At 47.1% G+C, this 25,387-nt stretch overlaps 1 protein-coding gene across 1 annotated transcript in view; it reads right to left on the bottom strand.

Moving 5' to 3' along the window:
* The window catches only part of FAM178B (family with sequence similarity 178 member B), a 235,287-nt gene that overhangs the window by 202,823 nt on the left and 7,077 nt on the right, over positions 1-25,387 (bottom strand). The window contains exons 4-5 of the mRNA XM_060251835.1: positions 19,413-19,568; positions 7,548-7,656 (exon numbers count right to left, since the gene is read on the bottom strand). Of these exons, the coding sequence (XP_060107818.1) occupies positions 7,548-7,656; positions 19,413-19,568 (265 nt within the window). The remainder of the gene's footprint in view (positions 1-7,547; positions 7,657-19,412; positions 19,569-25,387) is intronic.

Genomic DNA, 25,387 nt, shown 5'->3' with positions numbered 1-25,387 from the left:
GATCAGCAGGACAGTGAAAAACATGACCCCTCAGAGACATAACACAGATTTCTGCACAGTTGCATACTCTTCCAGCAGCACAGAAAAATATTACTTTGTGTGCAAAATGCCTCCGTCCAAAAGTGGCCTGATGAGAACTAAACCTTCCATGGAAGATTGAGGGTGGGTGAGCGTCCAATGCAGGAGGCAAGGGAGAGAAACAGATGGCGAGGGGAAAGTGACCTGCTTGTGTTCCTAGTGGAACATGGAGGACAGAAGCCCACAATTCATAGGGAAGCAGAAATCAAAGCCATGCTGTGCCTCTTGGGCTCAGGATGGATGAGGCTTTCCTGCTTATCTAGCCCCCAAACTCAGCAATGAAGCCAACTGTCCTACCACACTAGGTTAGCAGGATGCTTGTCATTTAGCAACAGAACGCAACAGTCTTCTACTGCTGGGGAAAGAGTTACAATTAGACTTCACCCGCTCGCCGTGGCAATATCTTGCAGGTCCCAAACTGTTAATATACTATAGCCACTTCGCCATTCCCATTAAGACACTATCCTCCAATAGGGTTGCCAAGTCCCCTGCTTCCCAGAGTGGGGGACTTTCGCTCGCACACAAAGCGTGCACGCGACGCAATGACATCACCCGGAAGTGGTATCATTGTGCTGCCGATGCTGCACATGGCTGCTCTAGGCGTTTCCGGGAAAACTCTATGGTTTTCCCTGATGCTCTAGCCACATGGGAGGGGGAAACTCTATGGTACCTATTGTACCATAGAGTTTTCCCTCCCAAATCGCTGGAGCATCTAGGAAAAACATAGAGTTTTCCCAGAAATGCTAAGAGTGGCCGCTGTGTGCCATTGCCAGCGTGATGACATCACTTCTGGGTGATGTCATCATGCCGGCTACATAGGGGGAAATTCCCCCCACCGGCCAAATGTGAACCTCCCAGGTGGGGGAATTCCCACCCGGACCGGGAGCTAAGCAGCCCTATCCTCCAAGGTGGAAAAATGGCTATTTACCCTCTAACAAAGGGGAATTCTGGGATACTCTCCCATGAGTTGGCAGACTACAGATCCTCCTGCAGAAGCAGGGATGCATGTGATCAGCACAGAAATTCCAAATCACCCTTGTGGAAGCATCTACCACCAAATGCTTTGGCAGGTAAATACAACACTGGGCACTTCTCTGGCCTGGACTGTGCTTGATGCAGTCCGCAGAACATCAAATGTGGGGCAGGTGTTGTGTGCAGACTGCACAATTTACACGCCCTTCAGAATGCACCAGAACAGTATGCATTTACAGGGGTAAATGCAGCTGCACCGACTGTGATTTGTGGTTAGTCTGTATTTCAGTAGAGACCTGAGACTCCATCTGAAATTTAAACTCAGCAGGGGCAGGTAGTGAATTGTAAAAGACGATTCGTGTCCAGGAAGGATGATCAAACCACCACCACCCTTTAAGGAATGGGAATCATATCCTAGGGGAGGAAGCACCAAAGAGATCCATGGCAGCATTGAGAGCCAAAAAGTGAAATCAAATCTCCTGGGCCCTGTTCAGAAAGGCTCTTTGCTATGAGGTTTTCTATGGCATGGTCTCTTTCCAGGTGCCTCAGGACCCCACACTGATGGAAGCAAATGCAGTTTGCCCACCTATCCCTGGGGGGTAATGAGAAGTAGGTTGCCAAAGTGCTGGGAGCAGGAAGAGCGCACTGTAAATGCACAGCATTATTATCTGGCGGGATGTGAGGCAGGAAGGAAAGGGAGGTGTATAATGTATTTAAAAGGCTTGTCCCAGGCAAGAGAGAGCTGGAAGAGAGCCAAGGGTTTGCGGATATGCAGAAGGGCTCCGAGAACTAGCCTTGCAAAGACATCCTTTGAAACTCAGGACTCCGTTTGATCAGAATCGCACATTGTTGGAGCATATGCTGGAAATGGTGCAGAAAAGGGCAGCTAAAGTAGTTGAAGCAATCTGTCTTAAAGAGGCAATGGGGTTTTCCGCACAGAGACGATTTCCTGTGGTATCCCCTGTTGAGAAAAATCCCTGTTTCTGGTAACTATCCTAGAAAGCCTTATCAGCTTCTCTGTGCACGTGATCTAAAATCACCATTAGGCTTTTACAGTTTCACACGTATTCTGGTAAGAGAGTCTCATGTTCTACCTCACTGCAGCTAGCTGAACCAGTTAAAGACACCTAGCTTTCTGATGAGATAATGTTAGAAAGGCTATTTTTTTCCCTTTTGGGGGTGTGAAATGAGTAAAACCTTCACTCCAAGTTTTAAAATACTATTTTTTCCTCTCTGGACAAAGAACAGACAGGAAGAGGGGAAGCCAGTTCAACTGTTTTCCATACTTACCTCAGCCCACCTTTATACAAATGCTAATAGGTCTGGACAATGGGATGGTGAAGTTCTCCAACCTCCACCTTCAAGCAGGGAACAGAGATTTGGAGGTGTTAAATACTAGAGAGACTTCAGAAAGCAAAATTCTGGAGACTTCTGTTGAAGTTTTTCTGACTTGGCCTGACCTGGCCAGTGGGTGAGGGAAAGAGAGTTGATAAAACTCAGGGGAGCAATGAAGAAGGGCTCTCTTTGGTACTGAGTCCATCAGAGCAGACAGAACTTTTAACTGCGGTCTAGAGGAGGCAGCCATTAGCCATGCAGTGACCTGGTCAGCTGAAAGAAGCTTCGAAGTAATAATTACTCTGCAGAGTTCTGTAATTTCTTAAGCTAAGGAGCCAATCCTATATTTTAACATTTGATAGGCACGTATAGAGAGAGAGAGACAGACGAATTGCGTTTTGCCCACTTCTTTTGAAACCCTTGCTCAGAGTGGTGCTGTGTGAAAATATGCTTGTGAACATTTTCTTTTTACTAAATACTTTATAACTTTGGATGCTGGTAGTGGTTCTCTGTACCACAAAGATCTCCACCTGCTTGGACACACTATTTTAAAAGGGAAGCCAGGGGAAGGCAGGCAGTTAGCAAGTGGCTATTCCTCCAGGGGTGCACAAGGCAGTAAAATGTCCTCATGGTGACCAAGCTCTGGGCAGCAAGAGACACAGAGGCAAGGCCTCACAACTAGAAAGGGAAACAGGGAGTCCTGACCCTCCCAGCAGGCAATTCCTTACAAAGGTCAGGTGGTTGTGGTGAGTTACCCAAGAGAGAAAGAGAAGCTTCCCCAAGTGTTGGAAAAACCTTGGAGGGCACAGTGCAACAGGGCTTGTAGGCCAGTGCAGCCTTATCTGCCACAGGCTAAATAAGGGAAATTTTGTATTTAACACTTGTAATTGGTTTAGAGCATATTAGGCTTCCCAAATCCCCCGCTTTGCCTGGTGACCCCCGATTTGAAGCCTTCTTCTCCCGCTAGCCAAAACTCTGGAAAGCGGGGGGGAATGGTGGCCCTTCCCACCCAGCCCCGATCTCAGCAGCTTTTCCTTGCCCTGCCCTTCCCACCCAGCCCCGATCGCAGCAGCCTTTCTTCAGTTTTCCCAGGCTGTTTCCAGTCCCAATCAGCTGGCTGGCGGGGGAGGGGGGGAGAGAGGGAGCCCCGCCTGCAAAGGACCATGTGCCTTTGCACCTCCAGAGGCTTGACTTGAAAGGCTTCCATTTAGGATGGTGTGTCTGTGTGTGTTTCTGTGAAGAAGCTGGCAGCAAATGGTGAGTTGTGAGGCTGATCCGCTGCTTCAGACTGGCCAGAAAGGGGGGGGGGGAGGGAAACGTCTTCATTATTTCCTATGTGATCGATTCTCATAGGGTATAATGGGGAATTGTTCTGGAGGTTTCGGGGGCTCTGAGGGAGCTGTTTTTTGAGGTAGATGCACCAAATTTTCCATATAGTATCTAGTGCCTCTTCCCAAAGTACCCCCCAAGTTTCAAAACGATTGGACCAGGGGGTCCAATTCTATGAGCCCCAAAAGAAGGTGCCCCTATCCTTCATTATTTCCTATGGAAGGAAGACATTTAAAAAGGTGTGCTGTCCCTTTAAATGTGATGGCCAGAACTCTCTTGGAGTTCAATTATGCTTGTCACACCCTTGTTCCTGGCTCCGCCCCCAGTGTCTCCTGGCTCCACCCCCCAAGTCTCCTGGCTCCACCCCCAAAGTCCCCAGATATTTCTTGAATTGGACTTGGCAACCCTAGAGCATATAGATGTGTAATCCTATACGTTCTTCGTTCTTTTGACTTTGGGAGTCTTTTAGCTCTGCCTCTAGATCCATGCATGTACATTAAGCTGCTATCTTGTCAAGAAATCTCTGAGTAAGATTCGTTACAAAGGTTCGTTACAAAGTGCTGGTTATTACCTTTAAAGCCCCATATGGCCGAGGACCTAAGGGACATCTCTCCCCATATGAACCCCAGAGAGCACTGCGGTCAGCGGGGAAGAACCAGCTGACTATCCCGGGGCCAAAGGAGGCAAGACTTCAAAACACCCGCACACGGGTCTTCTCTATTGCAGCGCCACACCTTTGGAACCAGCTCCCGGAAGAAGTGCGGGCCCTGCGGAGCCTTGAACAGTTCCGCAGGGCCTGCAAGACCATCATTTTTAAGATGGCCTTTGCCGACTGAATGATCGAAGGATTTGCTTAAAATGATTTGCCATCATATTTGCTGATAGAATAGCACCAGAAATGTTGATTTTAACATAATTAGAATGTTTTTAAGATTAATGTTGTTTTAATATCCATTGTATAATTTATTGTATGAAATGTTGTTAGCCGCCCTGAGCCTGCTCCGGCGGGGAGGGCGGGAATAAATAAAATATTATTATTATTATTATTAAAAGATAATTCTGTTTGATCCTTCAACTTATCTGTTTTTGGATTTTGAGGAAAATAGCCCAGAATGCTAAGAATTCTCACAACACCCCCATTGCTGCTGTGGCTACTGATTCAGCAGGGCTTCAAGATGGAGGGTTCCCCCACATTTTCCCTATCCCTGTTGGGGTTTAAAGATATATGATTAGCAGAGTAACGTGGAGAGAACCACGAATAACAGCCAGGCACACGGTTTAGCTTAAGAAACAAAGCAGTTTACTTTACTAATGAAGAAAAGGTATGACTCGGATTTCTAGAAAACAAAGAAGGATTCAATATCCTATCTAGCTTCTAGTCTACATCTCGACTCTCTTGAGTCCTAACTTCAACTGCTCATGGAGATCTAAGGGCTTAACACAAAGGGCAATAAAACTGACCAAATGTTTTCCCCTAGACCACCACCCAAATATATGGATTAGCCTATTAGGGCTCTCCCTCAATGGTCACTATGCATATTGACACCTAGCCTTGGCGGGAAGTACATGCAAACATTCTCATTGGCTCTACCTACTCACTGGCTAAACATCAGCATGCATATACAAACACTTAATTAACTCATGACAACAGGAAGTGAAATTGCATCAAAAACCCAACAATCCCAGCCCCCCAAGGCTGCTGTTTCCTCTTTCACATTAAAACACAGTATTGCTAGATTGCTATAATGCTCTATTGTCACAATCCCCCAAGGTACCAGCTTTTTTAAAGAAAGTAAGGCCAATTTCGCACTAGAGCTTTAATCTTGGTTTAACTCTGTCCCCAAACTGACTTTCTACACTAGAATCAAAGAATTGGAGACACCAACTTTATGACTCTATGATTCAATGGTTTTAGTGTAGAAAGTCAGTTTGGGGACAGAGTTAAACCAAGATTAAAGCTCTAGTGCAAAATTGGTCTAATTCTTTAACCCTTTCCTCTACAGAATTATAAGGCAAAAAAGCAAGCTGTACATTTCCCCTTATAAATCTGCAAGAAAAAGGGCAATCTTTCCAAAAAGATCAGAATAAAGCAGGCTTTGGCAAAAAGAAAAGTTGAGGGAAACCCCCATGATGTTCCAGGGAAGCAGGGGGCAAAACCCATTTTCCAACAACATCTGAGCAGGGACAAACAAGCCAGGTATTTACAGTAAAGGTGATTCAAAAAGCACACAGTATAGAGGTATACAGAATTCTGAATGGTTTGAAGAAAGCAGATAAAAAAATTTTCTCCATCTGTTCAAAGTATTAGAACCTGGGGGATCACCCTCTAAAGCAGACTGGCACCAGACAACAGAAAATGCTACATCATATGACACATGACTCCCTGACACCAGGTAGGGCCATAGCCTCTAGCTCAGAGGCTTTAGACAAAACCTCCAGAATATTAGCATATAAACAGCTCTCGGAGACAACAGCAAGCTAAAATGTCTTCTGCTTGTAGAGGAGGTCTGCCTCTTAATAGGGGTGGGGAATCAGTGGCCGTCATGCCTTGCTTGTAAGCTTCCTTTAAGCATCTGGCTGGTTGTAGCTGGGAACAAAATGCTGGGACAGATGGCCCCGCAGTCTTCTCTAGGAGTCTTCCTATGTTACATTTTAATGGGAGTACTGACAACTCTGTATGGTGGGCCCCAAGTGAACTTGGGCATATTAGGACATTTAGTGATCAGAGTAGGGGGAAGGATACACAAGTAAGCCTGGTATTTATATCCTGGTAACATTTCAGCCTCTGAAAATCAGCTTATCCCAACCAACAGGCACACCTATCTTTTGTTTGACACCTAAAGTACACTATTCGGCAGCTGTCCCAAAACTTGGCATCCCAAGAACCCGAAGGTTCACTTTTGAAAACATTCTTAGCAGGCCTCGTATTTGCAGGAAAAGAAACAAACAACTGGTTGACTCTGTGTAAGGAAATCCTGGTGGAAGACAACTGAGAAACAATCAAAAAACCTGGGCAGGCCGAAACAGGCTCCACAATCATGAGACCAGAGCTGCTATCAGAAGAGAGGAGGCAGTCTACATGCAAACTGAGAATCTGAGATGCCAAAAGCTGGTGAAGAAGCTGTTCCAGTGGTGGAGGTTTCAGAAAGCACCAGCCTGCTCACAGAGCCTCAGTTCCCTCGGGAAGCCACAGTCTTGAGTACAGAGAGCTCACAGTGGCATCCTGGAGCTTGTGTGTGGTGTGTGTCTGGGGGGGAAGTGCTCATCTGTTAATTCATCACCTTATTAATTAAACGTAAAGAGGAAACTATTCCAGGGATGGGAGAAGGAGATTTCTGCATGACATCATGGAGAAGGCAGCCAATAGGCAATATATGTAATTAGCTTCTGCAACAGAAATGCAGAACTGTTCTTGTCCAGAGCTAGATACCAATCAGGGGGTTGCCAGCAAGCTTGCAATATACATTGTGTCCCTTTAACAAGGGCTTGGCTTAAAAAGTGGAAATGGAGAGCTAGCATGTCAAAGATGCACAGAATCCTACCCTTTCAAGGACCTTTGCAAAAGCAAAGTTGGGATTCACAATAACAAAGGTCCTGTCCCACATGGCTTACAATATTCCATAAGGCCTGTGTTTAAAGCTGTACATGGTAATAAGGCTATCTGATCAGTCCTGCAGCGTTAGATTATCCTGTGTGGCAGAGATGAGTCTTGAGCCCTCCTGACCTAGGAGAATGACATGCCATTACCAGGGCCTGCCTGTCTTGCTCACACCTTGTGCACCGTTGCCATCTAGTGGCATGTCCTTTGCTTGCAAGAGAGCTGCTGCGCTTACCTGGAAGAGCCAACGCCGGACAGGACAGGGGCAATGACATTTGCCACCACAGTATAGGAAGGTCAGAAAGCCGTCTTGGAGGAGCACCATCTGCTGGTCAAACTGGGAACTGGAGAGACAGAGAGGAAGGGGGTAAAATATCAGCGAGCAATGGAATTGTGACCTCCCCTCCTTTTGTACTTTAACCCTTTCCTTTAACTCAAGGGACAGACACATTGGACTGGAAAACCAGGGTTCAGATTTCAACCTCATCTCACTGGATAGTTGATGCAAATCCAAGAGATGCAGTGGGACAGAAAAGGAATGTGGGTCAGTAACCCATGAGAGTTAACTGGAGACTTCCATGTACAGGAGCAGTATGCCTTTGAATAGCAGACACTGGGGTCAGACAATAGAGGAAGACCATGAACTTCATGCCCTGCTTAGGAGTGTACTGAGGCTATCAGCTACAGTGGGTCTATGTGGGCATTTAATGTGATCTAAAAAAGCAAGCTATGCTCTTCAGAGTCCATTATGCTTCTAAAAAGTAACAAGTATCTACCAGCCAATGCAGTCAACATTTAAACCTAGGCTGTGCACAACTGGAAGGGGTTTTCTGGGGCTATATCTTGGATCCCTTATTTGTTTAAATTATAATGCAGAGGGTCCAGCACAAGCACGGAAGCTCCCAAATCCCGGGATTTCAGAAAGAAGCTGGAACCCAATTATTTATTTTACTTAAAATATCTGTTGACCACTCACTCTGTAAAAAAAAAAATGCTTGCTGGGCCTTACAATGTTGAAACATCACACAGCTTAAAATGCTAATCACCAAACACAGAAAACAACAAGGGACATCAATATCAAATAGAAGAGAAAAGAAAAGCAGCAGGGGAAAAAAACAATCTGGCAGCTGATGAAACATAGAGGGGTGAACAAACAAAATTTCACGGTTTTCAGATCTCAGGGAGGAAAACGTATGAATGGGAGGTTTGGACCAATTTCAAACCTGATGGAAATGGCTCTGATTTTAGAATGGATAGCGATTTTCAAGGCTAAGTTGCCAAGCAAATTTCTTAGCTAGCACTTGGATCTCCCTGCCAAAGGGCTGGAATCAACCACCAATTTCTTTGGCTTCTACTGGAAACAAGATTTGACTTGGACTAGTGGGTCCCTTGCTTTAAATCCCCTCCCAGTCACGAAACAAAAGAGGCTGCCTTGGGCTACTGCAAAAATTTAAAGCAAGAATCACAAAGGGCAGTCCTGTGGATGCCACCCTGAGCTCACTCCTGGGCTGCAAATGCAGTGAACAAATCAATCGTATTCTTTTTCAAACTTGCTTTCACTCTTTGGTTGATATCAACAGGATTTTGCAACTGCTTAAGCTATAGTTGAATTAGACACATAAGCTCCTCTGGGCAGAACTTTAACTTTCACGTATGTCATTTACATTCAAGGCCAAAACAGCCATGTGGATGCATGGGGCTGGCTCTTCTTGCAGGGGAGGAAAACAGAACAAAACAGAGTCATGTGACCCAGACCCATAAACCCGCAGCTGAGCATCACCAGCAAGCCTTCAATACAAACTTCAGCTGAGCTCAGCAGCTGACCATTCCTTCTTGCCAGTGAGGCTCAGCTAGTATGCCCCACTGCCAAACAAAGGCAGTTTAAAGGGGAGGAGCAGTAGGTGGAGCATCAGCCTACATTTGCAACAGCTCTCCCTCCCCCCCAACCACTGATGTTGTTTCCCAATATAAGACACAGGCGGGCGCCATTTTGAAAGAGAAGTCCTCTGCCTGTGTTGCCAGAAATTACTAAAAATCTTACTCCTCTAGCAAAGTGTACTGAAGGCTCTGGGGGGGGGGGGGGGGCTCTGAACCAAGATTAAAATTCTGGTCAGCACTAGCAATAATATCCGTGGAAACTTCCATTTAAACCCAGAGACTTTTCCACTTTGATCACAGGATGCTTCAGTTCTTCAGAGGCAGAGAGAAAATCCTAAAATTCAGTGAAAACCTCTCCCCTGAGCTTTCTCCGAGAAAAGGAGGAGGCCCCTTGTGACTCTTGGATCAGCTCTCTCTGGGTTCCTGGCTACATCTGTCTAAATTAGTCAGGAGATAAAAAAACAAAAGGCAAAAGCCCCCTCTGGACTCCCTTACAAAGCCTGCCATTCCTTCAGAGCATTATTTCTGAACAAGCGACATAAGTGAAAATAAAAGATGCGGGAAGAAGTCCTGTCTATGCATTAAAGAGAAAATATAATTTAAAAGGTGCCCAGAAGCCCCCCTCAAAGCGATTGCTTTTCAAATAAACCTTTTCCTGAGCGCTTCATGCCATCCTTTTCTGGGACAAAAATATATTTAAGCTGCTCAGAACATAATGATCCGAAGTGATGGTTTCCCCCTGGGCCACGCAGCTGTCATTCCGCTCCCTGGCTGCGTCCCGGCAATTTGATGAATTTCTCCTCAGCAGGAATTGCTGCAAATTTGGAGGAGAACAGAACTCCCAGTCCTGGCTTGAGAGAAAGAGAATTTATTTTTTGAAATGCTGAGCTTGCTCTCACACTCTTGTGCATGAATGTGCAAGGCACACAACATTTTCCTTTGTGATGTGATGGCATGCAAACAGCCCTTGTCATTTTATACGTTTTACAATCTCGGGGGGGGGGGGGCGCTCTAGGGATGCCTATGCTCCCTCCCCAACACTTGCTACTTTTGGTCCTAGTATCAAATCCAGAAACTGTTCAGAAGTGTGTTGGTGAAGTTTCAGGCACTTGCCAATAGGCATGAAGCACTTTCAGACTTCTACCCAAGGACCCCCTGAAACAAGTCAGAACTTGGCTAAGAAATTAAAGGCTCAGTTAAGAAAGATTCCGGCTATAAAAAGGGGCCTCTGGGATCAGAAAAGGTTTGTTAACTTGCGGTTACACTGGACAGAGTTAAGAAGCACATTCTTGGAAGTTCCACTGGAAATATAGAGAACTATCTGCAAGCAGGAGAAGAAGTCAAGTAAATTGCAGTCAGGATAGCTGAAGTGTCTGTGAAGGTCTCTTTCCTTATCAGTTATTTGGGCAGAGGGATCAGCTTTATGTAAAGTAACACTTAGAATTAAATGCAGAACTGCTTACCTGAACCAATACGCAAGGACAGAAAGTGAAACAGGACTTGCCGTAAATTGCTGAATCTTACTCAAGCCCTTTCCTCACCTGTCCATGTGAAAGCAAGCTTCTTTTGAACACATGACACCAGAAAACATGTAAAAGCACATGTTTCTGGAAGACAGTACAACTGACCCTTTGACCCTTCTACAGAAAAGCAGCAGAAACCATTTCCTTTCATTGGGGCTCACATTAGTTCAGAGCATGCAGAGGTGAGAGAAACTTGGAGAGAAAAGCATGCCCCCTTGAAATTGGGTCCTGTGGTTACTTCTGAATTTTCCCACATAGCAGGAGCCAAGCTAGGCAGGACTGTGGGCACCTGCTTCCTTCTCACCATCCCAGAGAAGATCCAATCAGATTTTGCTCTCTGCCACTGAAGTCAGACAGCAGAGATCACATTCAGTCCTGCAAAGAACATGGGACCCTGTGAACAGCTTACAGGAGTAGAGCACAGTGTACTATGTTTTCAAAACATGTCATCTGTCTTCATCCAGAGACAATCAATTCTGCTACAGAATTCTGCCCCATCTCATTGGGGTCAACCAGCTGTGATTCTGCCTTTCGTGGTACAAAGGAAGATGAGCTAGTTCTTGAGACAGGGACTTTTTTGTCCCCCACTTCCTGCCTGTCTGGGGGTTTCTCAATAGGCCGAGTGATTTGCCAGAAATTCCAGTGCTGTTGAGTTCACACTGGCCATTCAAAAGCCATGGTCCTTTGCAAAGCCTGGCCTTCTTGTCATATTGTCTGTCTTCCTGACGCCCCACCTCTTGGGAGAATGCGCCCGGATCTTGACACAGAAGGATTGATGATCCTGGAGTCAACAAGGGGAGGGCGGACTTGCCCCATGTCATCTGGAATCAAGGCTTATTTGTCAGATAATGGAGAGGGCATTTAAATATAGACCAGGTCAGAAATTAAAGGCATTTACTAGGTCTAAATGTCACTCTTAGATCAGTCTGGTCAGGCCAAGACTGTCTGAGGAAAACCCAAGACGGAGACATGGAGAACAGCAACTTGTGGAGAAGAGCAATTGTGGGGCTGGGGGCGGGGAGAGGTGTCCTGCTTGCTCTTAGGGGCAAGTGCTATCAAACCTATTGATCCTACAACAGCCAGACCTGAAATAAGACTCTTTATAGGAGCTAGAAGAAGCAGCCTGAAGTTTGCAGGCCCTTACAGCAGGACCCCGCCTAGCATCCTGTAAAGCCTCACTTGGTTTTCTCATGCCCTGTGGTCTGATCTGAGCTTCCACCTAAACTTTTGGCCTTCTCTGCTCCTAGCTTCTGGTGGCAATTGTGGAGTCCTTGGTCATAGTCAAACCTTCTCTCTGGCCCTGGCTTCTGGCCCAACAGCCATGGCTGGCCACCTGTTCCCTGACAGCTCTTGGGAGTCAGAGGGCCCAGAAACATCAGAGTCTGCCTGGGTCTCAGCTTCTGCGCTGTCAGTCATTATGGCATCCTCTTCCTCTCAGGACTCCTGTTGGAAGAGCTGGGGCTCAAAATGCAGGGAACAAAAGTGGAAGAAAAAGCCCACGAATCCCTGGGTGCTTAGTTCTTTTGCACAGTATGGTGTCCTGGATGGGAGTTTCGAAATCCAGTTTCAGAGGTCTAGAACACAACTGGAAGAGAAGGATCCTTACCAAACAACCTCCTGCTACTTCATAAGCCCACTTCTAAACAAGAGGCCATGAGAGGAGGCAGACTGAAGCCCAGAAATGCTGGGAACCAGCAGCCAGACAGATACTCTTCATTAACTCGTTTCTGTGAGGAGAGAGGCCTACTCTTCAGAAAAGGCTTTCCGGGAGTAAGGCAAAGAGTCAGGAAGCAGATACAGAGAAGAAGCTGTAAGGAAAAGGGGGTGGAAGGAGGCCTGTGGTGCTCTGAAAAGTGGGAACAAACATTACTCAACCATCAGTTTGGAAGGAGATGTAGCAAGGGGTTAGAAACTTATTTCTCTCAATCTGAAGCTTGTCCTCCTTCCATATAGGGATTTTACTGAAAAAGTGTGTGTGAATAATATATATGAGAGACTTTGCCCAATAGCTCACTGCTTCTGTGGATTTAGCTTTGCAAACATATGTATGCCTATCCCGTTCACCCAGCCTTAAATCCATCAGAACAGGAGGGGCATGTGACCCATTGTTAGTAAAGAATATTAGATGATATATCCAAAAGGAGGTTAAGGGGGGAAAGCAAGAAAAAATGGACTGGCCCTTTAGCTTAAAGGGAGTGTTCCTGGTGGGCCACTGCTGTAGAGAGCCAGAGATGGCCAGGAGCAAGGTGAGCTGTGCCTCAGGGCTATCTAGTTTTGACTTGACCAATGATGAACACAGTGGATGTGGGTGACTTCATTCTGTGCCACTGTTAGCTGGGTCTGCTAAGTTTGCTCCTGGGCCATGTTACTGTCCCAATTTACCCAGGGAGGGAGGAAGTGCAACTAAAGGGGATATTCTCCACTAGGGGTGTGCATTCGGTTCGGCCGAACCATATATACAGCCAACTCAACACTGATTCGGCTGTATACCGAATTGGCCGTAGCCAATTCCCATTGCCACCTATTATGCGGCAGCCGAATACGGCTCGCCGTATACTGCCGAATAGCTATTCGGCAGTATACGGCTGTCAATGGAAAAGGTGGGAAAGTAGCTTCTGCAGCCTCAGTGGAGCTGCTTGCCTACTTTCCCGCCTTTAGTGGCCTCTTCCCCCCTCTCCCATAGCCTCCCTGGGATCAGGGGGGGGGAGGGGGAAGAGGAGCCTCAGCAGCCCATCCAAGGCATGCATTTGCAAAATGCATTGCAAATGCATGCTTTGCAGGGCTATTGTGTGTAGCTGATGGCCCAGCCATCAGCTACATTGTTGTTATTTTGATCTTTTGCTTACTTGGGTATCCAAGTAAGCACTGTTGTCTGGCCAATCAGAGAGCAGTGCTATTTTTTGAAATTGCTCTCTGTAGGGCCAGAGAACCTTTCTAAGGAGTCTTCCTGGCTGGACTCCTCCATTGCTGCTGTGTTGGTGTGAGAGATTGTGCTGCTGCTGGCTGGCCCTTGGCTTCAGCTGCTGCCTGCTGCTCTCTCACTCAGCCTTACCAGACTTCCCAGGAGTAGAGAAGACAAGGTAAGACAGTTTTGGGGTTCTTCTTGTTTTAGTTTTTGTTGGTAAAAGGACTAGAGTCCCTTTACTTATCCAGATTTGGGTGGGTGAGTACTGGGTGGGTAGCCTATTTGGGGTTGGGGTTAGGTTCTGCTGGGGGTGGGGGCCTGGGGTGGGGTGGGGGGTTGCTAATTTGCCCATATCTTAATTTAGTGAGAGGACTTTTAAAAGTGCAGTGTCCTTTTACTTCTCCTGATTTGGGTAGCTTGGATTTCTTGGGGTTAGGGTGAAGGGTTTTTTTTGGGGGGGGTGGGGGGTGGCAAAGTTCCTGTATTGTTAAAAGTTGAGTTTTTTACTGTTTTAAAAGTACTGTTTGATTTGTTTACTGCTTGATTTGGTTGGTGTGGGGGTTGGCGAGGGTGTGTGTGGGCTGGGTCACTTTCTTGTTTTTATAGAGTAGATTGTGTGCTCTGTGGCAGGGAAGCTGGCACCTGGGTGAGAGACCCAGAACCAGCAGGCTTGTTGTGGTTGGCCAGCTCTCCCCGTGTTGTTTGGGGCAGGGCTGGAGAGCTGGCACCTGTAGATTGCATGTTCTGTGGCAGGGAAGCTGGCACCTGGGTGAGAGACCCAGAACCAGCAGGCTTGTTGTGGTTGGCCAGCTCTCCCCGTGTTGTTTGGGGCAGGGCTGGAGAGCTGGCATCTGTAGATTGCGTGTTCTGTGGCAGAGCAGACCTTGAGCCGATTGTGTTTTCTGTAGCAGTGATGTTGGCAACTGAGTTTATATTGGTTCCAGGCCTGCAGGGTTCATAGAGTAGATAGAGGGATGTAGTGCATTTGGGTCCTATAGAGATTCTCTGGTGTGAAGTTAGGTTTGGCTTTGGGTGCCCCAGAATTGGACCCCCTGGTCCAATTTTTTTTTCTTTTTGGCCTTGTGGGTTTTGTGTGGGACAGTGCCCTGAAGCTACACAGCAGTTTGGGGGGCTCTCCTCAAAATCCCCTGCTCCCCAGAGCCACTTTTCCCACGACAATTACAGTGAGGAAGTGGCTAATTAGGCTTTCCCCATCATTGTTGGCAATGGGCCTTTTGGGGAGCCCAAAGACAGGGACCCCCTGGCCCTGCAGTTTTTGGGGCTCTCCCTCAAACCCCCTGCCCCCCAGTAACCTCTAATTATGCCCTATGTTGCCATTGATTTCAATGGCCCATAGGGTATAATGATGGAATAGGGGCACCCTCTTTGGGTGCCCCTGAAATGGGATCCCCTGGCCCAATCTTTTTGGGACTTGGGGGGGTTGGAGGGGAGAGTCCCCTGCAAATTTGGGGGCTCTCCCTCAAACCCCCCTCCCCTTCAGGTGGCTTCAAATATACCCTATTTGCCATTGATTTCAATGGCCCATAGGGTATAATAGGGCCGTATATTCGGAAATAGCCGCACATCTACCGTATATGCGGCTATTCCAAATGCGGTATTCAGGAGTATACGGGGATTCCGAATTTTTTCCCCCTGTATACTTCCAAATCTGTGTAATACCGATTTTTTTTTTTTTTTTTGCACATCCCTATTCTCCACCCTTACCATGGATGGTGGGGCAAGCAGCAGAGGAGTTTCCACTACAGGAGGAAGGCAGAGATTGAATGTCAGAGAAAGCTGCAGGTAAACAAACCAGCTGTAACTCCCCCCACCCCCACCCAGGTGCAGCAGGAAAGATGCAGGTATTATGTGCGACAAAGGAGTGCTTGTGGCATCTCTGAATAAATGATTGTTTGTACAAACCTTAAGAGTTTTTTTTTTAAAGGATTATTCATGGGGATGGGGACGCGTCTTAGAGCCTGTATTTGATTTCCTGGAGTTTGAGGGCTGGCACTAATTGCAAGGTGCTTACACCAAAATTTCAAGCTCTAACAGTGTCCAAGAGTTATTAAGAACTTACAGAATCATGCCGTGATCTGGATAGCCCAGGCAAGCCTGATCTCAACAGATCTTGGAAGCTAAGCAGGGTCTACTCTGGCAAGTACTTGAATGGGAGACTTCTTTGGAATACCAGAAAATTGGGAGGACAGAGGCAGGCTTTATTCAGCCACCTCTCTGAATATCCTCCAGGCCCACAGTTGGGGTCAGTCACCAGAAGTCGCCATGACTTCCCGATGCACATACAGAAAATACAAAAATACCGAGAGAGAGGAAGAGCTTACAGAATCCTTTTGATGGCGGTGGGAAGTGCCCTCCAGTTGCAAATGACTTACTGTGGAGACCCTGTGAAGTTTTCATGACAAGAGACATTCAGAGGTGGTTTGCCATTGCCAACCTCTGTGTAGCAACCCTGGACTTCCTTGGTGCTCTTCCATCCATGTACTAGCCAGGGCTAACTTTATTTATCAGATTTGTTTAGCTTCCCAGATGTGACAAGTTCAGGCTAGCCTGGGCCATCCAGCAAAACACAGAATATTTTTAATTCATCATTATTTCGGTATTACTCTTCAAGGACCTCAGGGCAGCATACAACCCCACTCCCATCCCTGAGAGATAAGTTATACCTGTCACATTTTTACCCTAGTCCAAAGAATTCAGGATTGCATACAGTTTTCCATTTTACCTTCACAACAATCCTGCGAAGTAGGTTGGGTTGCCAGCCTGTGACAGGGTCAAGCTTCATGGCGGAGTAGGCATTTGGACCCACATTCTAAGCCCAACACTCTATCCGCTTTACGTGAATTACCTTAGGATGCCTCACACTCTACTCAACAACCAAGTTAAGGATAGATCAGAATTATAAGGCGATATAACAAATCAGAGCAGCTGAAAGTGAGGGGGCGGGGGCTCGCCTAAGCCCCCCCCTGGTGCTTTCTTGGCAAAAAGAGAGATTTGAAAGCGTGGCACCCCGCCCACAGGGACAACAGTGAACCAATGCCAGATCCGGCCCCCCAAGTATTCCCTCCAAGGCTCCGCCAGGAAGGCAACGTTTCCTTTGCACGCTGCTGTGGGCAGAAGCAGGAAAGGCTGATGCCAGCGCGATGTTCCCGCATCCCACTATGCCACCCCCCGACGACGCAGCTCTCCCTCCGCTTGTCTGACATCCTTGCGACGACGCTTCCTACAACGCTGTGCAACTCCTTCTTAGCGCAGGCGAGGCGGGCTAATTACTGTCAGCGGCTGGTACAGCCCAGCGATCCCCCCCTCCTGCGGCCCCGCTTGGTTGGAGCCGCGCAAAGCAAGCCCTTCATTGGCATTCCGGAGCAAGCCCTCCCGCGGGGCTCGGCGCTCAGTCGCCATTTATCAGAGGCGTCGCACATGACAGGTAACCTACTTTCACGAGCCGACTAGAATATTCACAAGGTTGCGCTGCGTGCCGCGCCGGCGCCCATCCTCATACAAATGAGCGCGCAAGGAGACGCACGGAAGACAGGCCAGCGCCCCAATTCCACCCAGCCTACACGTGAACGCAAACGCACAAGCCTATACGCGCCTATTACTCTCTCCAGAGAACTGCAAGGAGGCAGAAATGCACATGTGGAGGGCCTGCTGCGCCTTCCTAGCTCAAAAACCCCTAGGGCAAAGCAGTATTTCCTGATGGAAGCCGGCCTGAGCCATGCCCACGAAAGGGTGGTCTAAGAAGTTAAAATAAATAAATAGGGGAAGGCTCTCTCCGAAATCTTTTTGGCTTTGTAACCCTCCCCATACCTTTGCTCCTACCCCCTCCCACTGCTGGCCATGCAAGTATAATGGGATAGTATAAGGAGGGAGCATCTGAGCTTGTTTTCCTTCCACTTTGAGTGGCCTGCAAATTCTCCCCAGAAACAGGGGTCAAAGAGCCAGCAAAGTGTTCTCCCAATAACATGACTCTTCCTCCACTACAGTGATATCTTGAACGCACATCTCAGGGGCAGGATATTGCTGGAGATGCTGGGTTTGGTGGATTTTTAAAAAGATGCCACAAATTTGTGGAGGAGAGATATATTTACAGCTATCAGCTATGAAGGCTAAAATGAACCTCTATGTATGGAAGCAGTATATCTGTGAATACAAACTGCTGAGATTATACAAGACTAGCACCTTCCATGCCTTCTTGTATACATTCCTGAAGTATTTGGCCAGACGTGGTTGGAAACAGTATACTGGGTTTAGGGAACACTGACTTCAACCAGCAAAGCTGTTCTCAGGATAATACAATAATAGCCCAGACTGGAGAGGCTCTATATTAACCCTACATCTACAGCTGACCTAAAAACCATTCTTGTTTTGTTATCTGATAAAAAGATCCTTGCAGTCTGAGTACAATTATGCTAACGATTGCACACAACATGTGAGCAAATATGGTACCACGCATAACCAAGTTTGCAAATGCTCATGAGCCGTTACAGGACACATGTGCATGCAGGCACTGTTTAAGAAGCAAGCTGTTCTTCATTATGAGTATTATTGCCTCCTCTGCATGTAAAGAAAATGGGTTTTTTAAAACCTTTGGATTTTCAGCATTTTTTTTTCCTGAAGCTTATATATCATGATCTCAGAAGCTGTCTGAAAGCACACCAAGGAGTATTCTTACCAAAGACTAATCTTGCCTTACAGAGAATATTCATCTGTGGAAGAATAAAACACATCTTCCAGTTTATTAAACTGTGGGTGAGATTGGAAATCCCAGAGGCCACTGCTAATGCAGAGCCCAAATCAACTTGTTTATTAATCTGAAAGTAAGCCTGGTCTCCATGCTAGCAGTGGCCCTTGAGATGTCCCTTTCCCTCACCCAATTTCATCCCATGTCTCTGCTGCCTCCCAGTTTCGCCAAGGCCTGATTAATCAAGCACTCGCAATGTTAATCAGATCCAGGATTCGCATCTTGATGTTGCTCCAGCAAGGCCAAGTGCCGTTAATTATTAATCCCTATTATTAAATAATATGCCGGCAGGGGCTATGAAGGCGAATGCAGCGGAAGCAAACCTCAGCTGTTTTTAAGGCAATTAACACAACGTTTGCAGATCGTGTTTCCAGCAACAAGCAAAGTAATATTGAAATGGGAAGTAACCACGGTAACAATTCTTTTTGCAAACCATTGTACGTGATGGGTCGCTGACATATCCCTCCCCATTTATAAAACCCTGGGTTTTGCAGAGAGTGGGCCATGCATATGACAGGCAACTCAAGTATAGCAGGTAAACCTGCATCTGGGCTGCTATACCACATGAAACTGCAGGTAGGGGCTCACCTGATCTGCACCCCAAAACATCTTTACAAAAGATGTGCTCTGAAGTTTTGAGCTGCCCAGCTGCATACAAGAAAAGGTTGCTTAAGCTCCCCACCTCTAAGCCATTCCACCATATTCCTGAGCTGAGATGCCCCCACCCCACCCACTGGGGCTCTTTCACATCAGGAAAATTGTGGAATGGGTGAGCTTAAGCTGTGCAGCATGGGCCCAGTCTGAAGCAGGCCTGTTGGATGCCTCCAGGACATGTCTTTCCTATGGAGGAATAATCATCCACATGAGCCTCATCTGCAGCCTGAAGGGTTACAATCTAGACATGGGTTGACCCCTTTAGTAGGAACCTGGCTTGCATCACCTGCTGTGTGGCACCCTCTCTCTCAAAGCAGCAGCAGCATCCTTGTGGCTGACAAGCTATTCTTGGTCCAACAGCTCATAGAGGGAACTCACTTGAAAAAAAGACTTTCCAGCTGGTTCTGAGGCATCAGCCCAGTGGTGTCAAGGGCCAGAGCAGTCTTCAGGTAAGGAGTGGGACCAAAGATGCTTTCTCCAGGATGCACAGCTGGGATTGTGCGCTGGCGGATAGAGAACTTATTCAGGAACAACCTGAGAAGGGAAGAAAGCAATCATAGGAAAGCGCTGTTGCAGAAGAGGATGGTGAGACTGGGCAGTACACTGAGAGAGTGATCATCAGTAGCCTTAGTTACCAACTGATGTTCTAAGGGACAGGCACCCCACATGTGGTCCACAGGCTTGCCTGAGATTTTTAGCAAAACTTTTTTTTTAAAACTGTTCAAGCTTACTTCCACTAACATTGCATCATTTAACTGGGGCATCATGAAGAATTACTGATAAAATGGAAATAAAGCTGGAGTCCGGTAGCACCTTTAAGACCATCAAAGTTAAGTCTTAAATGGACTCCCCCTCCCCCAGACCAACTTTAAGACAAAGTCGGTCTTAAATGGAAATAGGTATGAGTAAACTGCCTGATGCACTTAACTCACGTTCAAGGCATGTCCAGTATGTGTATGGACCTTGTCGACTCAACTCTGACATTCAGGACCAGTGTTATCACATTGGAGTTACTGGGCAGCTACGATAGTGGATGGATGCGAGGCACAACCTCATAAATCATGTGACCCAGTTATGAAAAAAAACCCTTTGATGCTCCTGTTCTAGGAAATGGAGAGGGGGTACCCTTGAAAGGTTTCCAGGTATGGCCTTCAGTGAGAAGATCAGCAACAATGCCCCAGTTTCCTCTGAAAGGCAGCAGCCTTCTTATGCAGTCTGCGGCCAATGGAGGGTGACTGGCATGATCCAGGGTGCACTGTCAGGTCACAATGAAGAAATGCTGACTGGTTCCCTCAAATCCCCCTCCCCCAGTTTCCTCTGCAGTGGAGGGTGCCAGGCAGACAAGCCTATGTAGAACGGATTCCCTGAAGATGGAGAGGCTTGACCTCTAATAATCTAACATTCTTCCAAAGGCATCTTGGGGCCAAACTATGCATCTCAGTGTTCAACTGGCTGGGTTCCCCAGAGTTATCTGACTCAAGGTACTTGTCAAAGGAACTTGGTTCTCAAAAGTGCAGGGCCCTCATTTAGACTGGGACCATGATGTGGGGAGAGCAGGAGATCCTGCCTTCCCCCTGCACCATTTTTCCAGACAAAAATGCCTTTTGGAGGGCAGGCTGCCCTGTGTAGCCAATCAGAGTGTATGAAGCCCCCCATGGGGCATATAGCACCCACTGGGCCATTTTGAATAGGGAAGATGGTGTAGTGGAGGAGGCTGAAGCCCCTCCCTTCTGGCACTGTGTGCCTGATCTGAATCACGGCCTCATGTGCCTTTCAAACACATGCCCTCAACCTGACATCTGATGCAAAGTCGGGTTGGTGAAACCAGGCGATACACGTTAAAAATCAAAACTTGTAATTTAGCTGTCAGATCATGATGGCACTCCTGCTTAACCCGCAATCTGTGTGAGTAAGGTTGGGCAAATCCTTCAACCTCCGTGCTCAAACCATAATTTTGAATATAGAGACATTTAGATGGTAATTTTGCAGCTTACTGGGGGTGGGTGGGAAACAGTATGGTTCCCTTCCAAAAATCTATGCTCTTAAGGAACAGGGTGGTGCCGCAAAAAGCAATTAGGTTGACTTTTGGGCAAGTGTGGATAGGGCCATTCAAAGCACATGGCAAATGAAGGGGTCATAATTCTGAATCAGACTGCCCTGTTTTGTCAGGTTCACTTTTAAGTTCCAATGTGCTGTAGCAACACTCTTGCAGCTGGCGCCCAAGAGCAGGAAGAGAAGATTAAGAGACACTGGATTGATTTCTTCTTTAATCTCTGATCCCAGCGGGGCTCTTGAATGCCCCTTATTGATTGCACACACGCACATAAAAGTGGTACAATGACCATCCACTGAAAACAATTCAAGCCAACTATATGTTGCACTTTGGGAATCGCTCCATTCTGACAAAGCATGAGAATGGCCTTGGCTGGTGAGAGTTATAGGGCTCCATCCAGGGAGAATTCGTGCAGGTCTCACTGAAATGAGCTGTGCAAGAGCACCTCCCTTACAAAGGTTGCAGGAAAACTTCCTTCTGGATTGTACTCATATTGTATTATGGGAGAAGGAATGCACAAAAGAAGTTTTCTCCCTCAGGAACCAAAATGCCTTTAGCTATAACTGGGGGAAAGGGTCTGAGTATCCAGAGAAGGTCTGGAAGCCGCAGAGGGCTGAGGCAAGGAAAGTGTGGGAGCAAACTGCTGTGGGGATGCTCTGTTGCCACTATGACCACCTTTGCATTCACAGCACCAGTGAGAGTAGCACAAAGAATCATCTCCATGTGTATGCACTCCTCGTATCCAAAACTAACTGCACTAGACATGGGAGTGAGGGAGATGGGAGAGAAGGTGGAGACAACAGGTAGGTCAGCTGTGAAACTTATGTGCAAGATGGGCTCACTCTGCCTTTCCTGAAAAAATGCTGACAGAGCCCACAGAAATCTGCTATCTGAAATGAGCGTATCCAGCTGATCCCACAAGGATGCATTTTTCCATCTTCTGGGCATGGAGCGGTGGTCACTGGGAGTGTATGTGAGGGGGGAGGTATTTGTGAATTTCCTGCATTGTGCAGGGGGTTGGACTAGATGACCCTAGAGATCCCTTTCCAACTCTATGATTCATTTACTCCCTCTGGCTTCCTTCCAGCAGCCCTATTTTCAGGAGTATCCACACAATGTTGTTCTTTATTCATCCTGCTTTGTTGCAGTATTTTCCAAACTTTTTTTGATAGACTCTTTTTGGACAAAACTGCAGTCAAACTGTCTTTGGAGCCTGTGTGGCTGGGAAGATGTGCATTTTTTTCAAGTCCTGCCCACAAGAAGGCCCCTTGCTTCCATGGCCCACTGGGGTGTCAAACATGCAGCCCGGGGGCCAAATCAGGCCCGTGGAGGATTCCCTAAACAACTGTGGCTGTTATCTGCTTTCTTCTCCCTCTCTCTTGCTTCCTTCTGCATAACAGCTTGCTTTGCCAGGTTTGCTCAATCACACAGGATTTGCAGAGCAAAGCCTCTATTTTCTCCATTGGCTGAGTCGCCTCCCTTGGGGAGGAAGAGGGGAGCTTCCTTTGCTCAGTTCCCTGGATCCCACGGTAGACATGCAAAGAAAGCACCTTGAAGACCAAGTGCTCATGTTTTAAGCATGTTTTATTTTACTTTAAAATATATTTAATTGTGCTTGTCTTTGTCCTTTATAAAGTTTATCTCTCTGCTACCTAATCTTAAAGGGGTACACACATGGCCCGGCTCAACATGGCTCGGCCTGACAAGGTCTCATTTATGTTAGATCTGGCCCTCACAACAAATGAGTTTGACACCCCCTGCACTAGATGACTCTTCTGCTAGCCACAGAGGGCTGAGGCAAAGAAAGTGAGGGGGGGAACTGCTGTGGGGATGCTCTGTTGCAACTGTGACCACTTTTGCATTCACAGCACCAGTGATAGTAGCACAGAGAATCATCTCCATGTGTGAGCAGCTCTCATGTCCAAAACAAACATTTCCCTTAGAATAATGCACTGGCACTCCACCAAAGGGATGGGCAGCATCCCTTTCTCTTTCTGAGACCATGGTCATATTTAGAAATTGTTCCAGGGAATACAGCCAAATTACAGGCATATTTTAAAGAAGCAATGAGGGCTACCCCCCCAAAAAAACCCCTAGCAGCTCCATGTTGAATTCTTCAACCTCCTATATATGTATAGTATATATGTATATATAGTATGACTTGTATCCTGTCTTTGAATGTCATTATGACTTTTCTTAATCTCATCACTGATTGCCACAGGGTAAATGATGTGGTGTGATGATGACAGAGCAACAGGAGGATGGGAAAACTCTGAACAGGGCTGCCATAGAATTGGAAGGCCCTCCAGGGTCATCTAGTCAACCCTCTGCACAATGCAGGAAATTCACAAATGCCTCCCCACCCCCCGCATATGCAGTTCTGCTCTAAGATTCATGTCCCCCAGCTCTGCTATGCCAATACACCAGGCTTAGGTGAGGGATACAGAAAGCTGGCTACTGACTGGAAAAGGAGTTTCAGGTGGGAGGATCAGATGGGCCCACCAGTTTTGTGTCCAGTGCCCTCTGCTCTTCCTCTGACATGATTCGGGGCAGAAGAATGCTCCTCCTCCTTGTGTGGCAGCAGCTGCCATTGGCCTTTTATGTGAATGTGCTTTGCCCCTTCCAGGCCTGCCCCAGAGACCTAGGCAACAGCACCTAGTAATCAGGAAACAGGAAAGATGCTTGGAGGCAGTGTGCACTGCCTCCAACCTGACTGCAAGAAGGAAAAACAGCGGCTCTGAAAGTCCTTTGTGGAGTTCCAGGTCCCAGTGATTACCTCACTGAGCTGACCTTTAGTTCCAGCCACACACATTCCTTCCCACGCAGACACATTCACACACATTCTCCATGCCTCTCAGCAGGCCTCAGATTCAGTGGGAGCTCACAGGAGCACAGCTCCTGAACCTTTCTGAGAGTTCCCCCTCCTTGTCCATTGACTAGTAAGTGCAGCTGCATAACTATCCCTGGATGAGCTCCACCCCCTATTTTTCTACAAAATGTCCTCTGCCTCTCAGTCTCTTTATCATCCACTCCTTTTTATTTTGGGGGGAGGTGGGCACCTGAGTAATTTATCATGGAGTGTGAAACCAACCTCAGCTCCAATACTGACACTAAGCAAAATTGCACTACCCAGCGGATTAATTGCTTTCATCAAGAGTGCCAGCTCTCCCCACCTCACCTACACCCTGTCATCCCCCTCCCATCACCCCTTCCTGTGCTTTTCCTCTTGACTGCAGCCCGACAAAGCAATAACGCTTCCACCAAGTCTCTGAGTAATTGCCCACTCCCTTGCTGGGATAATGTGTGACAAGCGATGCTGAGCCATTTGATCGCATAAGGAGATGCCGAGATTGGATGTAGGCAATGTCAAGAGCCAGCTAGGAAGCCACTACTGCTGCCCTGCAGTGGCTTTTAAGTGATCACTCTCTAAGCTCAGTGGCACAGGCTAGCTGGTGGGCTATGAAACTACAGGACAAAACAAACAGGGGGGGAGGGTGGCAAGTGTGTGCTGGGGGAAGGACCTGGGATGACAAAAAATAAGTCCCCTTCTCAATCTTTTTTCCAGTTCAGCCCCTACTGTAATTGAAAATGGTTTTTCACTGGGATCTCTGCTATTCTTTCTTTTGTATTTGTGCCACTGTATAGAAGTATAAGATGGAACAGGTTGCTTATGAAGGAGGAGGCTGCAGCTCAGCACCTGAGCACTTGCTATGCACACAGAAGGTCCCAAGATCAGGTCCCCACCCCTCCCGGTGTTTTCAGGTGTTGGAGAAGAGTTTCTGCCTGAGACTCCAAAGAACTGCAGCTGCCAATCTGAACAGACAGTTCCAGGTGAAGTGGACCCAGGGGTAGAATTCTAGCAGGAGCTCCTTGGCATATTGGGCCACACACCCCTGATGCAGACAATCCTCCAAGAGCTTAGAAAAAAAGAGCCTTATAAACTCTTGGAGGATTGGCTACATCAGGGGTGTGTGGCCTAATATGCAAAGGAGCTCCTGCTAGAATTCCGCCCCTGGGTGGACCGATGGTCTGTTTCTATGTAAGGCAGTTTTATGGGTTCACATTAACTGATGGCCAAACATTTGTAAGAAATGTCCAGATTTTCTGCACCCATTTCCTATGTCCAAGTGTTGCTTGGCACTACATAGATTTACCTGCTAGTGATCAGTTCACCAAGCACATTTTATGCACATGTGATATTTTGGGCTGTCAGGTCTCTGAAAAATACTAACACCTCCCCTCCCCTCCCAAATCAATATGTGTACAAGGTACTATAATGTTCAAAATACACTTGTTGGAT

Source organism: Heteronotia binoei, chromosome 12 (assembly GCF_032191835.1).
Source record: "Heteronotia binoei isolate CCM8104 ecotype False Entrance Well chromosome 12, APGP_CSIRO_Hbin_v1, whole genome shotgun sequence".
NCBI lineage: Eukaryota > Metazoa > Chordata > Lepidosauria > Squamata > Gekkonidae > Heteronotia > Heteronotia binoei.
The sequence above is the reverse complement of the archived record's forward strand: the minus strand, read 5'-3'. Positions and strand labels throughout refer to the sequence as shown.